Here is a 21,467-nt window from a genome sequence, read left to right on the forward strand (position 1 = left end):
CCTTCACGATCCGGTGTACGAGGAAGACATCATTATATACGTGAATATACCGCTATCTTGTTCACACGCTGAAGCATATACATACTCGTACTTACACTAAACGTAAGCTAGGTTTTAGCACAAAGATCTCGCCCGCTGCATAGTACGAAACAGTGGCAGGTTTTTCTAAATTGTCGCGTTTGTTGTCCCGTGTATAAACGAGATTTGTATGACACTGTCACTTTTTCTGTATGGTCGTGCAGATCAGTTGCCATAAATTGTAGATCAAGTAACGCGAGCGTGTGGCGTCGCCGTTGTCGCACAAGACCGTTCGGTAGACGCGCACCCGACTAATTGTATCGTTATCTGCTTTGCGTGAGATGCACTGGCTTTTTTACTCTAGTGAAATTTAACTAGCATCGTAAAACATAATTATTAATAAACATAAATAGTGAGGCGCTGGCATACATAGTTTATTGAACGTATGATATACCCTTGTTTACACGGAAGAACGGAGATATAGTCTGAAATAGTACACACCAGCAAAAAATAGTTATTATCGATACAAGTGCGAAAAAGAGGAAAATCGAAACGAGTGGCGATAAATTAAAACACGACCGAAGGGAGTGTTTTAAATGGACACGAGATGCGAATTACCTATTCGCTCGTGTATCGAACAACGTTTTACAGTACATATGGTACTTTAAAGTTTCGACATACGCACGAAAAGTGCTATTTTACGCACTAGAGCGGAAAAGTAGCCCCATATGTACTGTAAAATGTTTTTCGGTTAACATGGTGACGAGAAAACTTGTACACAAATCATTGAAACAACTGCGGTTGAAGTGAACTAATCATTGCAATTTGTGATTTATTGAAATTATTTGGGCGACTCTTTGTCTGGTCACTGACCGCATATTGTAATTACAAAACGCCACTATCTCACCACATTATTTCAGGTGGTCGTACGAATACGGGTGTAAAAATAAACGGGGAATTTTTTTATTTCGTTAGGTTTGCAGATGACATAGCAGCAATAGCTGAAAATTCTATAGAACTAGAGCAGCTGGTATCAGAAATGGATCACATATTTACAGAATTTGGACTTGAGATCAATATCAATAAAACAAAAACATTAATTACATCAAAACACAAGTACAAAAGACAACCTATAAAAATCAGAAACACAGAAATTGAACAAGTAAAAAGTTTTTAAATATTTAGGTAGCATTATAACATGTAACTCCAGATGCACTTCGGATATCATCACACGTATAGCCATAGCTAAAAAAGCTTTCAACACCAAAAAATACCTATTCAAAGCGAAGATATCCCGAAATATAAGAAAGCGATTTATCAAGACCTACGTCTGGAGTATAGCGTTATACGGAAGCGAGACGTGGACATTAACCCAGCGTGATCGGGACAGATTGAACGCTTTTGAAATGTGGACATGGAGAAGAATGGAAGGTATAAGCTGGAAAGAGAGGAAAACAAATACGGAAGTATTGGATTTGGTAGGGGAAAAGAGATCCTTGCTGAAAACGATTGAGAACAGAAGGGGAAGCATGTTGGGGCACTTGATACGGCACGATACTTACATAAAGACTATAATTGAAGGAAGAATAGAAAAAAAGAGAGACACAGGAAGGCCGCGACGTGCGTTTTTGGACCAAGCCAAAGAGAAGATCAACATAGTGACGTATCAGGAGCTCAAAACAGTGGCAGAGAGAAAAACAGAATGGCGATTACTCCACCGACAAGAGCCAGGCTCTTAAAATTGTGATGATGATGTACGAATAGTATGAGAGCGCGACCGTTTAATTTAGTTGTATCCACCTCACGTGCTGTTCCTAATATAATATCATATTTATCACAAAAATAATTGTACGCAGACAAGTCGCGGGCAGCTAGTCATGAATGTATCCGCGTGTTGTGCAATGGACGCATCGTTTTAATTGTAATTAGCGTTTGTGTACAGTGTACACATTGTACTATAATGTGCAATTAACGGCACTTTGTCGGGCGATATCGCGGTCGGCCGGTTTAGGCATTGGCCATGGCACTTGCTTTGGTATTTATTGTGTCTGTGCATTGTTACCCCGTCCACTTTTTGACACTTTTATTTAGATTTAGGAATTTTTATGTAATTTCCACACAGCTAATCACGAGCTCTTTTGATCCTGATAGGAGAAGAAAGTGTCCCGAGATTTTTATTTCGATTATTATATATAGTCAATGACTACATACCCAGTTCTCAATTGTAACTATATATTTGTTACATATAAAGATAATTTATTAAATGCAGTAGAATTATTTATTGTAGTAGGGAAGTAAATAAATATGTAACTGTCTAACACACTTAACCTTAGGGTAGGTAATAGTGTATTTGAGGGTTTCCTTTATTATTATTAAAATTGTTTTCTTTTTCATAGAATCGTTAGCATGAAAGATACTGATATTAAAAACCTATGTTTAAAATTGAAACCTATAGGTAAGTAAGATCCAGGATTATTCTTGCGGTTTTAAATTTTACCATCTTTCATTTCTATAAGAAGGCGGAGGTTTACGAGGAGGATACACATTAATAGGAAACATTTTTATTCTACATCCTAACAGAAATCCCACATTTATCCTTACAAACTTTAAAATAACATTCTATATAAATCTTATTTCACTTCATTCTAGCGCTATTTCCGCTAGCATTCATAGAAACGCCGTGGAAACTTATTTCCCTTTGGAGGAAAGCCATTGCTAGTGCAGCAAGCCTGTGAGGTGCTCACTGAAGTGTTCTTATCGGGTTCATTCACGTAATCATGTATAATAAAATGTCGGATCGGAAAATCATTTTTACAACAAGACAGTTAGACACGATAGTTGTAATTATAACTCGTTTAATAACTTTATTTTCTGGGTTGTTAATTAAAAACTTGCCATCCTATTTATCGGTTTAGTAATGTTAATTGTATTATATGACTAACACATAACCAAAAACCCGGAGTGGGGTTGGGGGTGATAACGACACTCCCTCCACTTAGTTCAGTCCGAGTAGCTACAAAGTTAGACGGACTCTATTCACATAACTAAAATCATAAAACAAGGCTATTCATTGAAATCAAATGGTTCCGCGTTAACAGATAGGCCTGCACCGGGATATTGCAAGCTATGCCGTGTAGTTGCGAGTTGAGACAACAATTCCCCGCCCCGAGTTATGAAGAGGCATAGTTGGCAATAAGTTGGCATAGCTTGCGTCTACTTGTTGAGCGTTTGTGCACCTACCTTTATTAGATGTGTTGTGTGATCTGAACTATACTGGATTTTTTAAACCTCTGCATTTTTAGTCATCTATTTGCATTTTTTTCAAGAATTATAGTTATTAAGATCAACCAGGGCAATTGCAACAATGGGGCAAGTGCGACTACTCCAAAAAGAAAAGAAATGAGTTTAGAGCTAGAGCTCTGTGAGTGAGTGAATTCTTTTTCTCTGATGGCTAGCGAAAGTATGTCATGAATACAAGTGACTCTCTAGCTCTATACTCGTTGTGTTTTTAGAGTAGTTACATTTGCCCATAGTTGCAGTTGCTGAAAATGACAAGGTCAATGTGGCTAATTCCGACATAGGGGCTAGTCAATCTTCCGTCACGGCCCACGAGTGAATCTATTCCATTCCGGGCGGACGGAACGTGGCGTAGTCTGTATGACATACTATTACTTATTGTGGATCAATTAAGTCTTATCTTTAAGTTCAAAACTCCAAAGACTTTGAGGTGAGATGACACTACTCAAGAGTGTTGACCGGATGACGGTATACAGAACGGGGTCGCGTTGTTCGTCTCGAATGGCCTGCACTGATTGGTCTATTTTCAATTCAATTATTCAATTCAATTATTTATTTATTTCAAATCCATACGATCCATAATTGTTAGTACAACAACAAACAAACAAACAAATCTTAAAATTAATTAAGGTTAGTGATAATTAAAATACAAAATAATAATAATAAATCCAATAATAAATCTACAAGTAAGTACAGACAATAAATATAACTATATACGAGGGGCGTTCAAAATATTCTCGGTATTGATATCTTACAACCTCTTCTAAAATTTCTTTCGTTACTGGCCGCTAAGGTTTATTCATTGACATTAAAAAAAAGTATAATTCGAACCGAGATGTTCTTTTGTTTTTCTGCAATTGCTGAACAAACATGAACATCATGTGGGAATTGACAATGTTAACTAAATTAGAACATCGATGCGTGATAAAATTCTTGACAAAACAGGGTAAAAATCAAAAAACCATAAAAGAGGAAATGGATTGTGTTTACCGTGAGTCTGCTCCTTCTTTATCTACCATTCAAAAGTGGTCAAGCGAGTTTAAACGTGGAAGGGAGAGTGTTGAAGACGACCCTAGACCTGGCCGGCCTGTAGTAGCTACTTCACAAGAAAATATTGATAAAGTGGAAAAACTTATATTGGAAGATGGTCGAGTGAAGGTAAAATCTATAGCACAAGTAACCAATCTCTCTATTGGTACCGTACATGATATTATCCATGACCATCTTAATATGTCAAAAGTAAGTGCAAGATGGGTTCCGCGAATGCTGACTCGGCTTCAAAAAGACATGCGTGTAGCTTGTTGTTCCGATTTTATTGACCTGTGCGGTGAAAATCCTGATGAGGTGCTGCAAAGAATAGTTACTGGAGATGAAACCTGGGTTCATCATTATGACCCAGAGAGTAAACAAGAGTCCATGCAGTGGCACATTAAGGGTTCAGCTCATCCCAAGAAGTTCAAGGTCATCCCTTCAGCTGGCAAGGTCATGGCCACGATATTTTGGGATTGTGAAGGAGTATTACTGATCGATTATAAAGAAAAAGGTGTAAATATCACAGGACAGTACTACGCTAACATTCTACGTCAATTAAAGGATGCAATCAAAGAAAAGAGGCGAGGAAAGTTAACCAAAGGTGTTATGCTTCTGCATGACAACGCCCCCGTCCATACTGCTCATATTGCCAAGGCAGCTATTGTTGAATGTGGGTTTGAAACTGTTACTCACCCACCGTATAGTCCGGACTTAGCCCCCAGCGACTTCTTTTTGTTCCCCAATCTTAAAAAGGATCTGCGTGGAAATAAATTTTCCGATGATGAAGCATTGAAGGCGGCAGTGGAGGAGCATTTTTACACCAAAGATAAAAAATATTTTTATGCAGGATTAAAAAAAAAATTGATCGATCTTTTAAGTGTATGAACATAGGGGGGGAGTATATTGAAAAATAAAAATATCAAACTTTTCGTACTTGTTTGTTTTCATTCTCATACCGAGAATATTTTGAACACCCCTCGTAACTAGGCAACCTAAATGCACCACTTCTCAGCATCTGTGGCTGCCACATGCAGCCCATTCCAGTGCATGAGCAGTGGTGCATCTACCTTACCTGCCAACGTTTTCAGGATGCTATTGGTACTGCCACACAGTCTCTGCATAAGTGACGCCGATCTGTTGCGTATGATTGCAAAAAAGTCATCCGTGTGCGCCTCCGCGAACATTCCAGACGCACTACAGTGACGTGGCAGCCCCATCAGCATCCTGAAAACGTTGTTATATTGTATTCGTAGAGCGTTGTACGCTCGCTGAGTAAAGCTGGCCCACAGGCTGCAGGTGTAAAATGATTGGCAAAAAGCTTTAAAAAGCGTCTTTTTCACGTCTTTGTTACACCTGGCAAACCTGCGCGCCAGCATATTTCCGCGGACGGCCAACGCTCTACGCTCCCTCTCTATGTCGAGGTCATCTTTTAGGTCCTCGGTGACCCAGTGACCAAGGTATTTGAACGTTTTAGTGACCCTGAGTGGTTCCCCGCCCAGGGTCACAGGAGGTACTGTTTTGTAGAATTTTCTTCCTGCTTTGAAAACAAGTACCTCACTCTTTTTCCCATTGTACCTTAGCCCATGCCTCACCGAGTACCTCTCACAGATATCCAGCAACTCTTGAAGTGCACTCATGGATGGGCTCAACAACACCATATCATCAGCATAACTGATGTTATTTATGGACAAATAAAATCTTGACTGCATGTGGTCGAAGCTGTTAGCTAGTGCTCTTCCAAATTCAGTGCATTAGATTGGTTCTGGTGGAATAACCTTATATGCAAAACCGAAATGAATGGCATACACCTTCAAAGGAAAATGTGACCAATGCCTCCAGGGCTGGAAATTTTAGAGACCTCGACACCGATTTTCGGGATATGAAAAATGATGTTAAAATCAGGTTGAGAAGTCCTAAGAATATATTAATTTATAAGATTAGGTAACTCATTATGCTGAAAAGTTCGCGGCCTTATAAAAACAACTAGCTGTTGCCCGCGACTTCGTACGCGTGGATTTGTATATTGGTGGTTATATATTCTATATTAGCTTAGAACATTATGCAGAAAACGATAGCAGTAGGGACTGCAGTTAATCATTTGTTAATTATTATACACAACCTGGCTACGAAGTTTCAAGCCCCTAACTGAATAAAATTGTTCTCGATATTTTCAAGTCCACTATTTAGTAAAACCTACTACCTAACTACCTATTTACGAAGTTTGAAGTTCCTAGCTTTAAATAAAATTTGAACTCTCTACCAACTTTCAACCCCTTCTTAAACCTTTTAGGGGATGAATTTTTAAAAAAGCGGAAATTACTTATTATGTATTATAATAATATGCCTTTATACAACGATTCAAGCCCCGCACTCAAAAAAATGTTTGACCTCCATACAAATTTTCAACCCCTTTTTTACCAACTTGAGGGAAGAATTTTCAAAAATGCCGAAATTACTTTTCTTGTATTCTAATAATATGTCTTTATACAAAGATTCAAGTCCCGCACACAAAAATGTTTGATCTCCATACAAACTTTCAACCCCTATTTAACCCTTTTAAGGGATGAATTTTTAAAAACGCTAAAATCAGTTTTCTTGTTTTTTAATATTATACCTTTTGATAAAGTTTCTAATTCCTAGTTCAAAATAAACTTGAACCCCATACAAACTTTCATGCCCTTTTTAACCCCCTTAGGGGTAGAATTTCTCAAAATCGCTTCTTAGCTCTTATACATTTTATAAATGCAACCTCGTGTCCAAATTTCAACTTTCTAGCATTTGTAGTTTCGGCTCTGCGTTGATGAGTCAGTCAGTCTGTCAATCAGTCAGGACACGTGCATTTATATATATAGATAGATAGATAGATAGCTGTTGCCCGCGACTTCGTACGCGTGGATTTGTATATTGGTGGTTATATATTCTACATTAGCTTAGAACATTATGCAGCAAAATATTGCAGTAGGACGGTTAATCATTTGTTAATTATTAATATTATACAACGCATGAGATTTGTCTTTCACAACCTACGAAGTTTCTAGCCCCTAACTAAATAAAATTGTTCTCGACATAATCCCTCTCAACCCCCTTAGAAGATTTTCATGTCCTCTATTTAATAAGACCTACTACCTAACTACCTATTTACGAAGTTTGAAGTAAATAAAATTTGAACCCTATATAAACTTTCAACCCCTTTTTAACCATTTTAGGGGATGAATTTTTAAAAACGCTGAAATTACTTTTCTTGTATTCTAATAATATGCCTCTGTACAAAGATTCAAGCCCGTTCTCACAAAAATGTTTGAACTCCATACAAACTTTCAACCCCTTTTTCACCACCTTGAGATATAAATTTTCAAAAACGCTGAATTTTTTTTTTTCGTTTTAAAATAATACCTTTTTATGAAGTTTCAAGTTCCTAGCTTAAAATAAAATTTGTACCCTGTACAAACTTTCAACCCCTTTTTAAACCTGTTAGGGGATGAATTTTACAAAACGCTGAAATTACTTGTATTATCTTCTAATAATATCCCCAAATACAAAGATTCAAGTTCCGCGCTCTAAAAAATTTTTGATATCCATACAAACTTTCAACCCCTTTTTCGTCACCTTACGGGATGAATTTTCAAAAACACTGAAATTAGTTTTCTTGTGTTTAAATTTAATATCTTTTTGCAAATTTTCAAGTTCCTACCTTAAAATAAAATTTGCACCCCAAGACGAACTTTCATCCCCTTTTTAAATCCCTTAGGGGTTTGAACTTCAAAAACGTTGCAATTACTTTATTTTGTAATCGGCTATTATGCCTTTCTAAGAAGTTTCAAAGCATTTGTTATGGATTCAAACTTTTAACCCCTTTTTAACCCTGTTAGGGGATGAATTTTACAAAACGCTGAAATTACTTTTCCTGTCTTTTAATAATATCCCCAAATACAAAGATTCAAGTCCCGCGTTCGAAAAAATGTTTGATATCCATACAAACTTTCAACCCCTTTTTTACCACTTTACGGGATGAATTTTCAAAAACGCAGAAATTTCTTTTCTTGTATTTTAATAATATATCTTTTTACGAACTTTCAAGTACCTAGCTTAAAATAAAATTTGAACCACATACAAAGTTTCAACCTCTTTTTAACCCTGTTAGGGGATGAATTTTACAAAACGCTGAAATTACTTTTCTTGTCTTTTAATAATATCCCCAAATACAAAGATTCAAGTCCCGCGCTCGAAAAAATGTTTGATATCCATACAAACTTTCAACCCTTTTTTCACCACCTTAGGGGATGAACTTTCAAAAACGCTGAAATTAGTTTTCTTGCATTTTAATAATATATCTTTTTACGAACTTTCAAGTACCTAGCTTAAAATAAAATTTGAACCACATACAAACTTTCAACCTCTTTTTAACCCTGTTAGGGGATGAATTTTACAAAACGCTGAAATTACTTTTCCTGTCTTTTAATAATATCCCCAAATACAAAGATTCCAGTCCCGCGCTCGAAAAAATGTTTGATATCCATACAAACTTTCAACCCTTTTTTCACCACCTTAAGGGATGAATTTTCAAAAACGCTGAAATTAGTTTTCTTGTATTTTAATAATATATCTTTTTACGAACTTTTAAGTACCTAGCTCAAAATAAAATTTGAACCACAAACAAACTTTCAACCTCTTTTTAACCCTGTTAGGGGATGAATTTTACAAAAGGCTGAAATTACTTTTCTTGTCTTTTAATAATATCCCCAAATACAAAGATTCAAGTCCCGCGCTCGAAAAAATGTTTGATATCCATACAAACTTTCAACCCTTTTTTCACCACCTTAGGGGATGAATTTTCAAAAACGCTGAAATTAGTTTTCTTGTATTTAAATTTAATATCTATTTGCAAAGTTTCAAGTTCCTAGCTTAAAATGAAATTTGCACCCCAAGACGAACTTTCATCCCCTTTTTAACCCCCTTAGGGGTTGAATTTCCAAAAACGTCGCAATTACTTTATTTTGTAATCGGCTATTATGCCTTTCTAAGAAGTTTCAAAGCATTTGTAATGGATTCAATCTTTCAACCCCTTTTTAACCCTGTTAGGGGATGAATTTTCAAAAACGCTGAAATTACTTTTCTTGTCTTATAATTATATCCCCATATACAAAGTTTCAAGTCCCACACTCACAAAAATATTTGATCTCCATACAAACTTTCAACCCCTTTTTCACCACCTTGGGGGATGAATTTTCAAAAACGCTGAAATTAGTTTTCTTGTTTTTTAATATAATACATTTTTACAAAGTTTTAAATTCCTAGCTTAAAATAAAACTTGTACCCCATACAACCTTTCATCCCCTTTTTAACCCCCTTAGGGGTTGAATTTTTCAAAATCGCTTCTTATCTCTTGTACACTTTATAAATGCAACCTAGTGTGCAAATTTCAACTTTCTAGCTTTTGTAGTTTCGGCTCTGCGTTGATGAATCAGTCAGTCAGTCAGTCAGTCAGGACACTTGCATTTATATATATAGATTAAAGAGAGTATTAAAGTAAATGTTAATACATATTAATCGTTAATAACCGTTAGTAATGGCGGCAATATTTAAACTGCCAAAGAGGTGGGGAAGAAATAGCATAGTTTTTTTTATATTTCTTTTTTTTCTAGCTTAGGCCGCGAATATTTCATTATTTTATTTTAGCCTCGTACCTCATAGTTTCCAATCGTGTCTAACTAAAAGAGGCCCAAAGGTAGTCCATAGTTCTGTTTAGCATCCTGTATTTTCCCTATTCGCGACATTGTTACAAAATTTCGAACGCGGTTTGATTAAAGTCAGAAATTTGTGGTTTCGGAAACTAGGTAACCGCACTCTACTACTACTAGGTAACGACAATAATTATTTGTTTTACAAGGGGACAACGTTGTTGTTTAACTCCTCGTCCTAATTTTAATACCCGATTAAGCGAAAGATTCCAAAATTGAACTACGAACGTAACGAGTGGTTCAAAAAGAGGAATTTTGAGCATTGCGAGAGTTTCAAGGTACGAGATTTAAACAAACTTTGCTACAGAGTGAAACACAATAATTTTCACCGCACAAACGTGAGGAAAATTCTAACTGTAAAATATTTGAAATGAAATTTAAATGAATACCATTAAATATTTATTATTCAATATTTTCACTTACAAGTCGATTCCACCAGCCAACATGAGGTAACATACCAACTCAAAATTTGCATCAATCTTTGCCACTCTTGTGGTTAAAATGCAATATTGTCAGTCAATCAGTGTTTGAATAAGAAACTTTCCATACAATGCGACCCATTTATTATTCTCTCGAACAAAATCAATATGAGTATCGTGTGCCCTTTGATGTGCCTATCGGAACAGATGTTAGAGCCGAAAGGGTTTTAGGGACGACTGATAAGCACCTCGGCTTATCAGAGGGGGTCAATGAACTCGGCACCTGGGGTTACTGTTTGGGCGCGTGTCGAGTTTTAGTCAGTTTTCTTTTCATACACAACAGCTATGAACTAAACATTAAAGAAAAACCAACCTTATTTCCAGTTATTGACGCTCTAAGTCAAAATATGCCTCATAAAGTCGGCAGCGCCGTATTAATTTAGTTAGTTTGAATGCACCTAGGCGAAATGTTAGTCAAACTGAGAACAGCAAAATAGATTAACTGAGGAAATCTACCCTTACCATGAGCATAGAATGAGGACAATGTGGGATAGACCGGCATATTATAAAATGTTTGGTTGTGAAGACCGTAACAGGACAAGAACTTCGTACGATTTGTATATACATACTTCGCTTAGACAGAACTAGAAAGGAAGAGCTTCGCTCCTGCTCTACTGATATGTAGAGTAGGTAGTAGTAGGTATGCGTACTAACGCAAAAGAGAAGCGACGAAAGAGAAGCGTACGTGTAGACGGTGTTACCTGCCAGCCTATTATGGATAGCTTTATCCATCTTTATCCACGTGATAAAATAACTGTCACTGTTTAACACCGTGGGAAAGAAAGTGACGGACACCGTTTTATCACGCTGTCACGTAGACAAGAACGACCATCATATCCGTACTGATAGACGATCTACTCCACATTGACAATGAATAATACTTCAAACAGCTACGCAAAATACCCCATGGCATGTTCGCCCTCTGCCATGAGTTATACACTATCTATACTGTCCACAAACCAAGGTCGTTCGAGATCATATTACCATCTCATTCACTCCTGCTACGACTATGCAAGTGTGAATGAGAAGTTTTACGACTTTTACGACCCATGTATAGCGACTAGTATAGCGAGTATAGTTTGCGGATAGTAGCGTAGCGACTGCGTGAACTCGCTCTTAGTGATTTCATGTCGCTCGTGCCGACATATTGGTGCGAGCAAGACCGAGTGAGTTTTAGCAGTTGTTTGAGAATACGGCCGTGGTGTCATGGTAAGGGTTTTAGAGCCGGAGCCGTGTTAGACGTACGTCTCACGTCTAACACGTGCACTATGTAGTCAGTTACTCGGTGTATGGTACTGGGTTTGTGTTCAGTTAGAGTTTAACTATGAAATGAAGTGTTAACAATGTTCAAGGACAATCGGATTTGGTTTGTGACTCTGATATACATATGTACTTTCATATTTCTGAAGAGAATTTGGGGTCATTCACAAAAAGAAGTTTAAACAGTTACAACGCGCATGTCGCAGAAATTAAGCGTCTATTGGTTATGGTAACCGCTTACCAAATAATATATGTAATCTTCATGCCGATGCCTGTTTAAATTGTCCTTGAGAGTTACAAGTGTATATTCTCGTCTTACTGAGGTACCTAGTTCCTCTGGAGTGCTCGATATTTTTCCCACACTGTACCTATATCCAAGTCCGCAGTTTTCCGAATCTTCACTCAGTCATCTCGAAATAAAAATTATAACTGAACAGTCTGTACAACTACCTGTACAGAACAGATCCACACATTCCACACATATGTATTTACTCTACCTGATTAAAACACTATCTGTAGGGCTAAGATGGCCGGCTCTTTATCATTTATCACCATGGCTGTCACGTTCTAACAAATATGTAAGTGCGAAAGTGACGCATAGCATGACAGATGATAAAAATGCGACCATGATAGCTGGTCTGTACACTGTAGGTACACGCATTAAACTTTTTAGTTTTATATTTTGTTTTGAGTTTTTTTTATAGACATTTGACCACAGTCGTAGTTTTAAGACTTAAAATGATATGTATTTTTGAGATAAGTTGTCTGTAGTATTTATTATGCAATAAGATTTATGTTGTTTCCAGAGATAAGTTGGTAAATGTAAACTAAAAAAAAATTAAATTATTCAGCTTATTTCGCTGTATAGATATAATAGCTATACGGATATACATACGTATACGATCATCAGACCTATTCCCCCCGTACGATGACAGATTGTCTGCGAGATGGTATGAAGACACATCTGTACGTATGGAATAAAACTGGCAAGTAAAACAGTAGAAAACGCGCGGATTTCAAAATATGTTATAAATAGAAGATCGATCCTTCGCGCCTATATTTTTCAAATTTGCCGCCTTTTTCTACTGACAGAGCTGGGTTGCCAGAGTATAGCTAATGATAATATTAATTTAAATACTAAAGCATAAGTGGATATACAAATGTAGTTTTGTGGAGCTTTGTCCTTAGCAAAAAAGGTGTAACTTTTGTGTAATAAACAACTAAATAAATAAAATAAAAATACATAATGGATGAATTAAAGTATCAGTGTGGGAATATCATTCGCATAAAGATGCGTTCGCTAATTATTCGATCTTCTATAAAATTACAGATGTACATCCTTTAGACGCATAAAACCACAAACGCGAAATACCAATCCCAGGTTTTTTGGTATTTTGCGGACTTCTAAAAAATATTACGCAAAACGCCAACTACGCATAATACCACAAACGCGAAATACCAACCTGACGTGTTGTGGTGTTAACGAACCTAACCTATCTACCTACCTACCTACGCTTTTTTCCCCAAAGTGTAATGTTTTCAAGGATATCACACTAAATCAATAGGTAGGTAGGTTAGGTTCGTTAGGTAGCTTCAGATGCCCGAAGGGCAACCCGCTCAGAAATAGGAGCCCCGTTCGCGGGGCTCCGTCTAGTTAAGTTGTGAAGGAAATGATTTTGGAAAAGAAACAGTGCTGTGTTAACATACCCATGTATCGTACAACGTTTTACAATACATTATGGCCCTTTAAATTTCTTTCTTTTAGGTGGTATTCCGCATACATGGTATTTAGCGTGATTTGTGTTTTGCGTAATTTCATGTTGGCGTTATGCGTAGTTGGTGTTTTGCGTAGTTGGTGTTTCGCTTAAGTGGTTTTTTGCGTAGAGTTGGTGATTCGCGTTTGTGGTTTTATGCGTCTAAAGGATGTACATAGTGCATAATTATTTTACGAAACGTACGAACGTGTCTTGCTATTTGGTCGTTTTTTTTTGTTGTCCCCTACACTTTTTTTTTCAAATTTGGGATTTTTTATGTTATTTCTACTCAGAATCACGAGCTCTTTCTATCCTAATAGGAGAAAAAAGTGTCCTAAGGTTTTTATTTCCATTACGTCACCATTTTCCATAGACTTTGTATGGCGGTCGCGGAATGGAAAGATCGAAAAATGTATGGAAATTTTGGGACACTTTTTTCTCCTATTAGGATAGAAAGAGCTCGTCATTCTGAGTAGAAATAACATAAAAAATCCCAAATATGAAAAAAAAGTGTAGGGAACAACAAAAAAAAACGCCCATTTCAATCAGTCTCGGTACAAAAAGTACTGAGCATGACTGAAGCTGTAGCGTGACAAATACGAACGTTTTCGATAAAATACTATGGAAAACAATTATGCACTACTTAAAGAACTACTGTACTGTATAGTTTACAAACAGTATCACGTCACCAATGCTTATGCCAGGCGGTATTAGGCAACAAGGATCAGTTAACAGTATCGTCTCGAACGAGGTTATACCAAGAGTGACGACCCTCGTACCTTAACCCACCCACCGCATCCCTCTAACACAGTGGTCTCCAAACCACGGCCCTATACAATAATAATAAGGCCCTTGAGCCTGCCAATTAGGCTTGCGAGTATAGCCAAATTCCATATAATTCGGCCCGCGAAAAGGAAACAGAGTCCCAGCTGCTTTTCCAAAGTAAGGACGGAGAAAATTTCATAAATTGACCTGCCTGTTCAGTCAGTAGCAGAAGTTGCTAAGCAGGCCAGGTGTTCAAAACGATCTTGACGCGACTTTATTGTTCAGAGAATAAGAGCGCGTCAAGGTAATTTTGAGCATCTCGCCCGCTTAGCAACTGCTGCTGCTGACTGTTCATAGCTGTCGCTCGCGCACAATTATATAGCTGTCAATGCCACTGCGAGCGGGGCCGCAATGTAATGATGCGCGTGCGATAGAGACAGGAAACGGTCGGTCAATGTACGATTTTTTTCTTTCTTAGCGTCCTTACTTTAGTTAGGCCCACTCGCACCATTCCACTAACGCGGGGTTAACCGGTTAAACCTGGAGTTACCGTGGTTACCAGTAAAAATTGACACTAGGTTAACGAGTGCAAGTGGGCCTTATTGTGCTAAAACCATAGACTAGGAATCCTCTAGACGGAGTTTAGAGCAATTATTTCATGGAACCGATGCTGCCAAAAATACTGGGGTGCGGGAGATGAGGTGAGCGAATCCCCTGCCGTGATAGGTCCGTTTAAAGACACGGACGTCACACAAAGACACTTTGACTCGAAAATGGAGTAAAACAACCGTATATTTGTGGCAGAGGGGGTAGCGCTATTATGCTCAGTCATGGAGGATGTCTGTGGCTAAAACGTTTGGATACCCCTGCCTAACACCTTACCGGACTTACTTGTGCAGCAGGCAGCCAGCCGCCGCGCGGGCCGCGGGGCGACGGCGGCAGCGGCCGCCTGCACACGAGGAACCGACGGACGCACCGGCGCGTCACGCACAATGAGAAGCGATACCACTCAGGTATCGTGCACTTGTGACGCCTGTGACTATAATAGTGCAGCAAGTAGCAACTGCAAGGTGCTTTGGGTTATAGTTCAATGTTGCAAGAAAAAAAATGTGGTAAAAATTTAGATCATCGGTCGGCAACCTTTTAGCAGCCAAGGGCCACATAGTAGTTAAAGAAGTTGACAAGAGCCGTACTTTGTTAATATTTATGACTATATCAGACATTGTCGTTTGTCAATATTACATACAAAATAGCCAGGGAGGCTCGCGAGCCACAAGTGACAGATTCAAGGGCCGCATGCAGGTTGCCGACCGACTTATTTAGATGAATGAGTATAAAGTGTAGAAAAATCTTTGTTTGGTATATAATTTGGGGTTGTTTCTGCTCAAAATCAGGAGGATCACATTTCACACAGGAAATTACATGTTTACCCATAAATATTCATACCTAAAGCATCTTAATGAAGAAAAAACTTTTGGTAACGCAATTATCATAGCGTTATAAAATTGTTATTTTCTTCTATTTCTATATGGCTCGATTACATAACTTGTTAACTGATTTGGAGAAACTTAATATTTAACCTTTTGATCGCCAAAGACTGACGCGCGGGGCTACATCCCAAAATCAACCTTCGTGCGCTCTGACAAGATTCACAATAACGCATAGTACACGATGGGCGTGGCGTTCAGAAGTTAAAGCTTATAAAAGAAACCATATACTGACTATACATTAGTGTAATTGAGCCACATAGAAATTAATTTTGGCGCACATGTAGATGAGTGTAGTTAGTAGTTAGTGTTTGATAGTTTAAGTCACTGTTGCAACAAACTGCGTCTTAGCACAAATGTACCCTTTGGTACATTCGCCATCAGACATATTGTGGTTGTCAAGGTGTTCACACCTATCCGAAAAAAGCCTCTATTATCAAGCAGTTAAGGTGCACGTTCAGACATTTTTCAGCGGCCACTGATACATCTGATGGCATTTGTACAGTTACCATCAGATATATCGGAGCGGCCAAGGTGCTCACAAATATCTGAGCACGCCTCTATTGTCAAGGCGTTAGAGTGCTTGTTCAGATATTGTGAGCGCCATGACCGCTCCGATATATCTGATGGCGATTGTCGCCAAATGAATCGTAACAGGCAATTATGCCCAAAAACAACTGAGCAGATGTTTGTTGGGCCTCTTGCTTGCTCATATTTATTTGATGACGACTGTTAGTAGTTACAGAAATGCATGATAATGTAAGGTAAGGTCAATGTGGCGAAACCGGACAATTGATTGCAGAGAAAACTGTCATAGTGCAAGAACTCTAGTATTTGTGTACGTGGGGTGACTGCTATAGTTATTGGCCACTCCTAACAAATCAGAAAGAAACACGCCAATTGAAGCTTTATTGTTAAGAGCGGCCAATTACTATGTAGCGGCCAATAACTATTCGCTAGGTGCACGACTGGTGCTGCCCTCATTTTGGCGGACTTTCTACGTTAAATCTTATGGAGTAAAATTAGTTCAAGCGGCTGCCGCTAGTACTAATGGCGGACATTCCATAAGATTACCTGTGTTTGTGACGATCAGCGCCACTTCCCCCTCCACCGACTTCGCACCTTGCCAATAGCAGTCACCCTACGTCACTCAGACAGTCAGAGAGGACGAGCTTCACTTCACTTACCCTCTGTAAGTACAACATGTGTACAGTCGACGTCAAAGATATGTTTACACTTTTGCACCTTGTTCCCTTGTAATACGGCGCAAAATGTAAATATGTCTTTGACGTCTACTTTACAAACGTTAAAGTTAAAAGCGACGATAAAGCTTGTAAACGGTGGTTTCCGCATTGATCTTAATATTTTATACATCAGTTACATTAGGAGAGTTTTGCGAATTATGTAATGTTGCATATATGTATTATATTTTCTCTGACAGTAATAATTTGTTTTAAGTTGAAAAATAATGGTGGCGTTGGCGCATGTTACTTATGAATGAAAATATAGTACCTTAATAAGGCTTGAATTCCTAAGTTTTCAGGTTGCCAATAATATGTACACATGTTAAACCAGGTTTCTACGCTAGTAGAATAGATAAATATTGGAATACTGGTTCCAGTAAAGCTGGGTTTTGCTTACTGTGGATATGGCACTCGAAACGATTTTTCCAATAAAATATGTTTTCCTAGAATTGAACCTCCACGGTTGTGAAATTAAATTTCTGTGTATTTCCACTTGCATAAGGTACGGTACGGTTATATGATTATTTTCGTTCCATAAAATTGAACGAATGAGTTTCAGTGTATTGGGTAAAACTGAATTTAAAAGAGTGAATGATATATGAATGACAGGTGTCTCCTCGCACCGCTGCGCGAGCAATGTTTCATTCGCCTTTGTTCAAAATACAGTAATATCGCATAATCACGTACACAAACATAACAGTGACGTACATAATGTACTTACATGAGTATTTATTTATGAACAGTCAGTTTATAACTAGCGCAGAAGCCTTGACCTCTCTTACCAAGAGTTTACCGCAAACGTGTATGCGGTAAACGTTATATATGGGCCAATAGTTGCCTGAAAATAAAGATTTTAATTTAATTTAAACGAACAATTAATTTTATTAACACAAATCTAAATAAAAATGAAATGTAGCCAGCTACACGAGTAAGTTATGATTACTTATGATTTGTACTAAATAAAGATTCGTCTGAATATACCCTGATTGCCACTACTCGTCTATTCATTTTATAAATCAATATCTGGGAGACCGAGCTTTGCTCGGAAAACATAAAAACTCGAAAATGCGCGTTTTCCCAGAGATAAAACCTAGCTAGATCGATTTTTGGCCCCCAAAAACCCACATATAGCAAATTTCATCGAAATCGTTAGAGCCGTTCCCGAGATCCCCGAAATATATATACATATAAATAAATAAAGCTGGTAATAAATAAAGGTAATAAGGTAAAAATAAATAAAATAAAGGTGGAAGCTGCTGGGCCGTGGTGTTCGGAGGCGAAGAAGTTGGTTGGAGACTTGGGGCGGCGTCTACGTGACAGAGGGTGCGATCCACGTTCAGGCTCCTACTTAGTCCAACAGATATCGCTTGCCATCCAGCGCGGTAATGCCGCTAGTATCTTTGGCACTTTTGGGCTGGGTGGGGGTCGGAATGGGGGCGATAAGTAGGTTATTTTATAGTTTAGTGTGCTTTTTTATTTTTTATTTTAAGGTAGTTTTAGTGTTTTTGTTTGTGTTTTTTTTTAATTGTATTATTGTATTTATATTATTGAAATAAAATTAAGTCTATTAATTATATAATAATTATCTTAACTTTCCAACCAATAAATAAATATATAAATAAATAAATAAATATGCAAGAATTGCTCGTTTAAAGGTATTAGATAGATATTCAGTCTTTTATTAAGCTGATTTTGTGGCTTCTTCTTATGATATTCATTGTGCAATCTTGCTCCCTATGTCGTTAGCAACGAAGCATATTTTACATTGCATTGATTTATTCTCTTTCTGAATTTTGACTGCCTTTATACTATACTTGTTACCCTAAACTTGTACATAATGTAAATGTAAAGGACATAATATTCTTGGCGGGTTACAATCAGCAGCAATAGTTGGTAAGCGGGCGAGGTGTTCAAAATAATCTTGACGCGACTTTATTGTTAAGAGAATAAGAGCGCCTCAAGGTAATTATTAACGCCTCGCCCGCTTAGCAACTTCTGCTGCTGACTGTACCTATTGTATTATATCGTCCATTTTGTTTTAATGTCCAATTTATTTTTAGGTATCCTAGTCTGTGCAATTTGAATGAGGTACTAAGAATCCATTAGGAAACTGACCAAGTTTTAATCTCAGTCGGCCAGCGATCATAACCGCGTTTATTAACTCGGCAGGTACGGGTACCAACTACCTAATCTGATTTTACGGAAGATAGGTGATAAATCCGACTGTCGGTGTCAGCGGCTGTTTTTTTAAATGCTTTAACCTCTTATGATAAGGATCCTGACCGAGTTGACAGTGACCCCTTTAATTTTTTTTTCAGCACGGTATTTTTTTTCGAGCACTCTATTCAGCAGAACCAGGTTTTAACCCACAATGTTTGAATACCCACGATTTTGGATATTTTACTGAGTGATTATTGGTTCATGATCCCGAATGTCAAATGAATTCTTTTTTTGATGATTTTCTTTTCGCATTTTTGTGGTTAAGTAGTGTCGTTTTTGTGGTAAATAGGGAAATTTCTTTGGTATGACCATCTTAACACATATTTTGACCGTCAGGATCGCGATAACAGATCAAGCATGTTGTGAAACAAATAAATCAAATGTCGTGAAGTGACGGTCAGTTATCATTTTAACTCCGCCATTCGCCACCCTATAAATTATTGTATTAATTTAGCATTACATATTTAAATCACAAAGTCGTGTAGTCAACATTAAATGGCAATATCATTCAGGTAAGCTACAACAAAACCATCTAGTTCGACAACAAATAAAAAGTAAATTAACAACCAACAAATATGGGGCATTATCTATAAAAAGGGACCTTATAGTCGATGGCGCTTACGCCGCAAAGCGTCTCGCGGCATTGTGTTTATATCGAAGCATCGTTAATAATGGCGTAACCGCCATCGACAATAAGGTCCCTTTTCATAGATAACGTCACATATATCTGTTTGTATTGTATGAGTATTATGCCAATACTTATCTAATAAAGCTTAATTAATGATTTATCAACACAAGTATTGTTATTCGTTATGATGGCGCGCTTTGTCCTCAAAGTTGGTTGTCCTCATATTAGTTTTCAATAGAGTTCTGTACATACGGGGTGTCTAGCGTAGTGCAATAATAGAATTTCTAGTTTCATTTTCCCCTGTACTGTGCAGGAGGATTGGTGTGTTACCAAAAGGGGAAGGTAAGGTTTTTCTACTCCTAGTATTTTTCACCTTTTTAGGGTTCCGTAGCCAAATGGCAAAAAACGGAACCCTTATAGATTCGTCATGTCTGTCTGTCTGTCCGTCTGTCCGTCTGTCCGTCTGTCCGTCTGTCTGTCCGTCCGTATGTCACAGCCACTTTTCTCCGAAACTATAAGAACTATACTGTTGAAACTTGGTAAGTAGATGTATTCTGTGAACCGCATTAAGATTTTCATACAAAAATAGAAAAAAAAATATAAATTTTTGGGGTTCCCCATACTTTGAACTGAAACTCAAATTTTTTTTTTTCATTAAACCCATACGTGTGGGGTATCTATGGATAGGTCTTCAAAAATGATATTGAGGTTTCTAATATCATTTTTTTCTAAACTGAATAGTTTGCGCGAGAGACACTTCCAAAGTGGTAAAATGTGTGTCCCCCCCCCCCTGTAACTTCTAAAATAAGAGAATGATAAAACTAAAAAAAATATATGATGTACATTACCATGTAAACTTCCACCGAAAATTGGTTTGAACGAGATCTAGTAAGTAGTTTTTTTTTTATACGTCTAAAATCGCCTAAATACGGAACCCTTCATGGGCGAGTCCGACTCGCACTTGGCCGCTTTTTAACTTGTCGAGTAGACTAGTGCATGATTGTAGAGTTAAATCTAAATCGGGTCACCGAGCCACGACTCCATAAACGATGTGGACTGAAAGAGCCCACCTCTCTATTTATAGACGTTTTTGCGGAAGCTGACAAAGTACTTTTGCTTTTCCCAGCGGTGAAAAGTGTTCTATATTTACCTGAACTCGAAAATATGCGACGATACGACTAAAGTTTATATTTAAAAATGTAAAAGTGGGAATGGTCAAGAGTATACAGTTTTTTCGGCTTAATTTATGGTTTCTGTTGTCTACGCTTTACTTCTTGGATTATAACATCTGTTTGGAATAACGTCAAATTTTTTTAACACACGATCATTGAGTTATTGTCACTATAGAGACGACATACCAAACAATTACCACGCGACCAAGACGTCGTAAACGCCGTAACATTCATGGCGCTTACGCTTTTAGGTCGCGAGATTCACGCTCCGCCTCTATGGTTTGATGCCGAAACGGTAGCAACTCATGGTGCAAAATACTGGTTCTCTGTGTGGGTTCTATACGTTAGTATTTTAGTAATAATATTCAATGCT

General features: G+C 37.7%; 1 protein-coding gene and 1 long non-coding RNA gene across 2 annotated transcripts in view; one reads left to right on the forward strand and one right to left on the reverse strand.

The window, feature by feature from the left end:
* LOC134660964 (uncharacterized) overlaps nt 1-21,467 on the reverse strand; it is a 383,074-nt gene that overhangs the window by 304,786 nt on the left and 56,821 nt on the right. The gene's annotated exons all lie outside the window — the stretch shown is intronic.
* The window catches only part of LOC134660936 (disco-interacting protein 2), a 125,415-nt gene that overhangs the window by 16,585 nt on the left and 87,363 nt on the right, over nt 1-21,467 (forward strand). The window contains exon 3 of the mRNA XM_063516822.1: nt 15,243-15,356. Within this exon, the coding sequence (XP_063372892.1) occupies nt 15,243-15,356 (114 nt within the window). The remainder of the gene's footprint in view (nt 1-15,242; nt 15,357-21,467) is intronic.

Source organism: Cydia amplana, chromosome Z, assembly GCF_948474715.1.
Source record: "Cydia amplana chromosome Z, ilCydAmpl1.1, whole genome shotgun sequence".
In the NCBI taxonomy this organism is placed as follows: Eukaryota; Metazoa; Arthropoda; class Insecta; order Lepidoptera; family Tortricidae; genus Cydia; species Cydia amplana.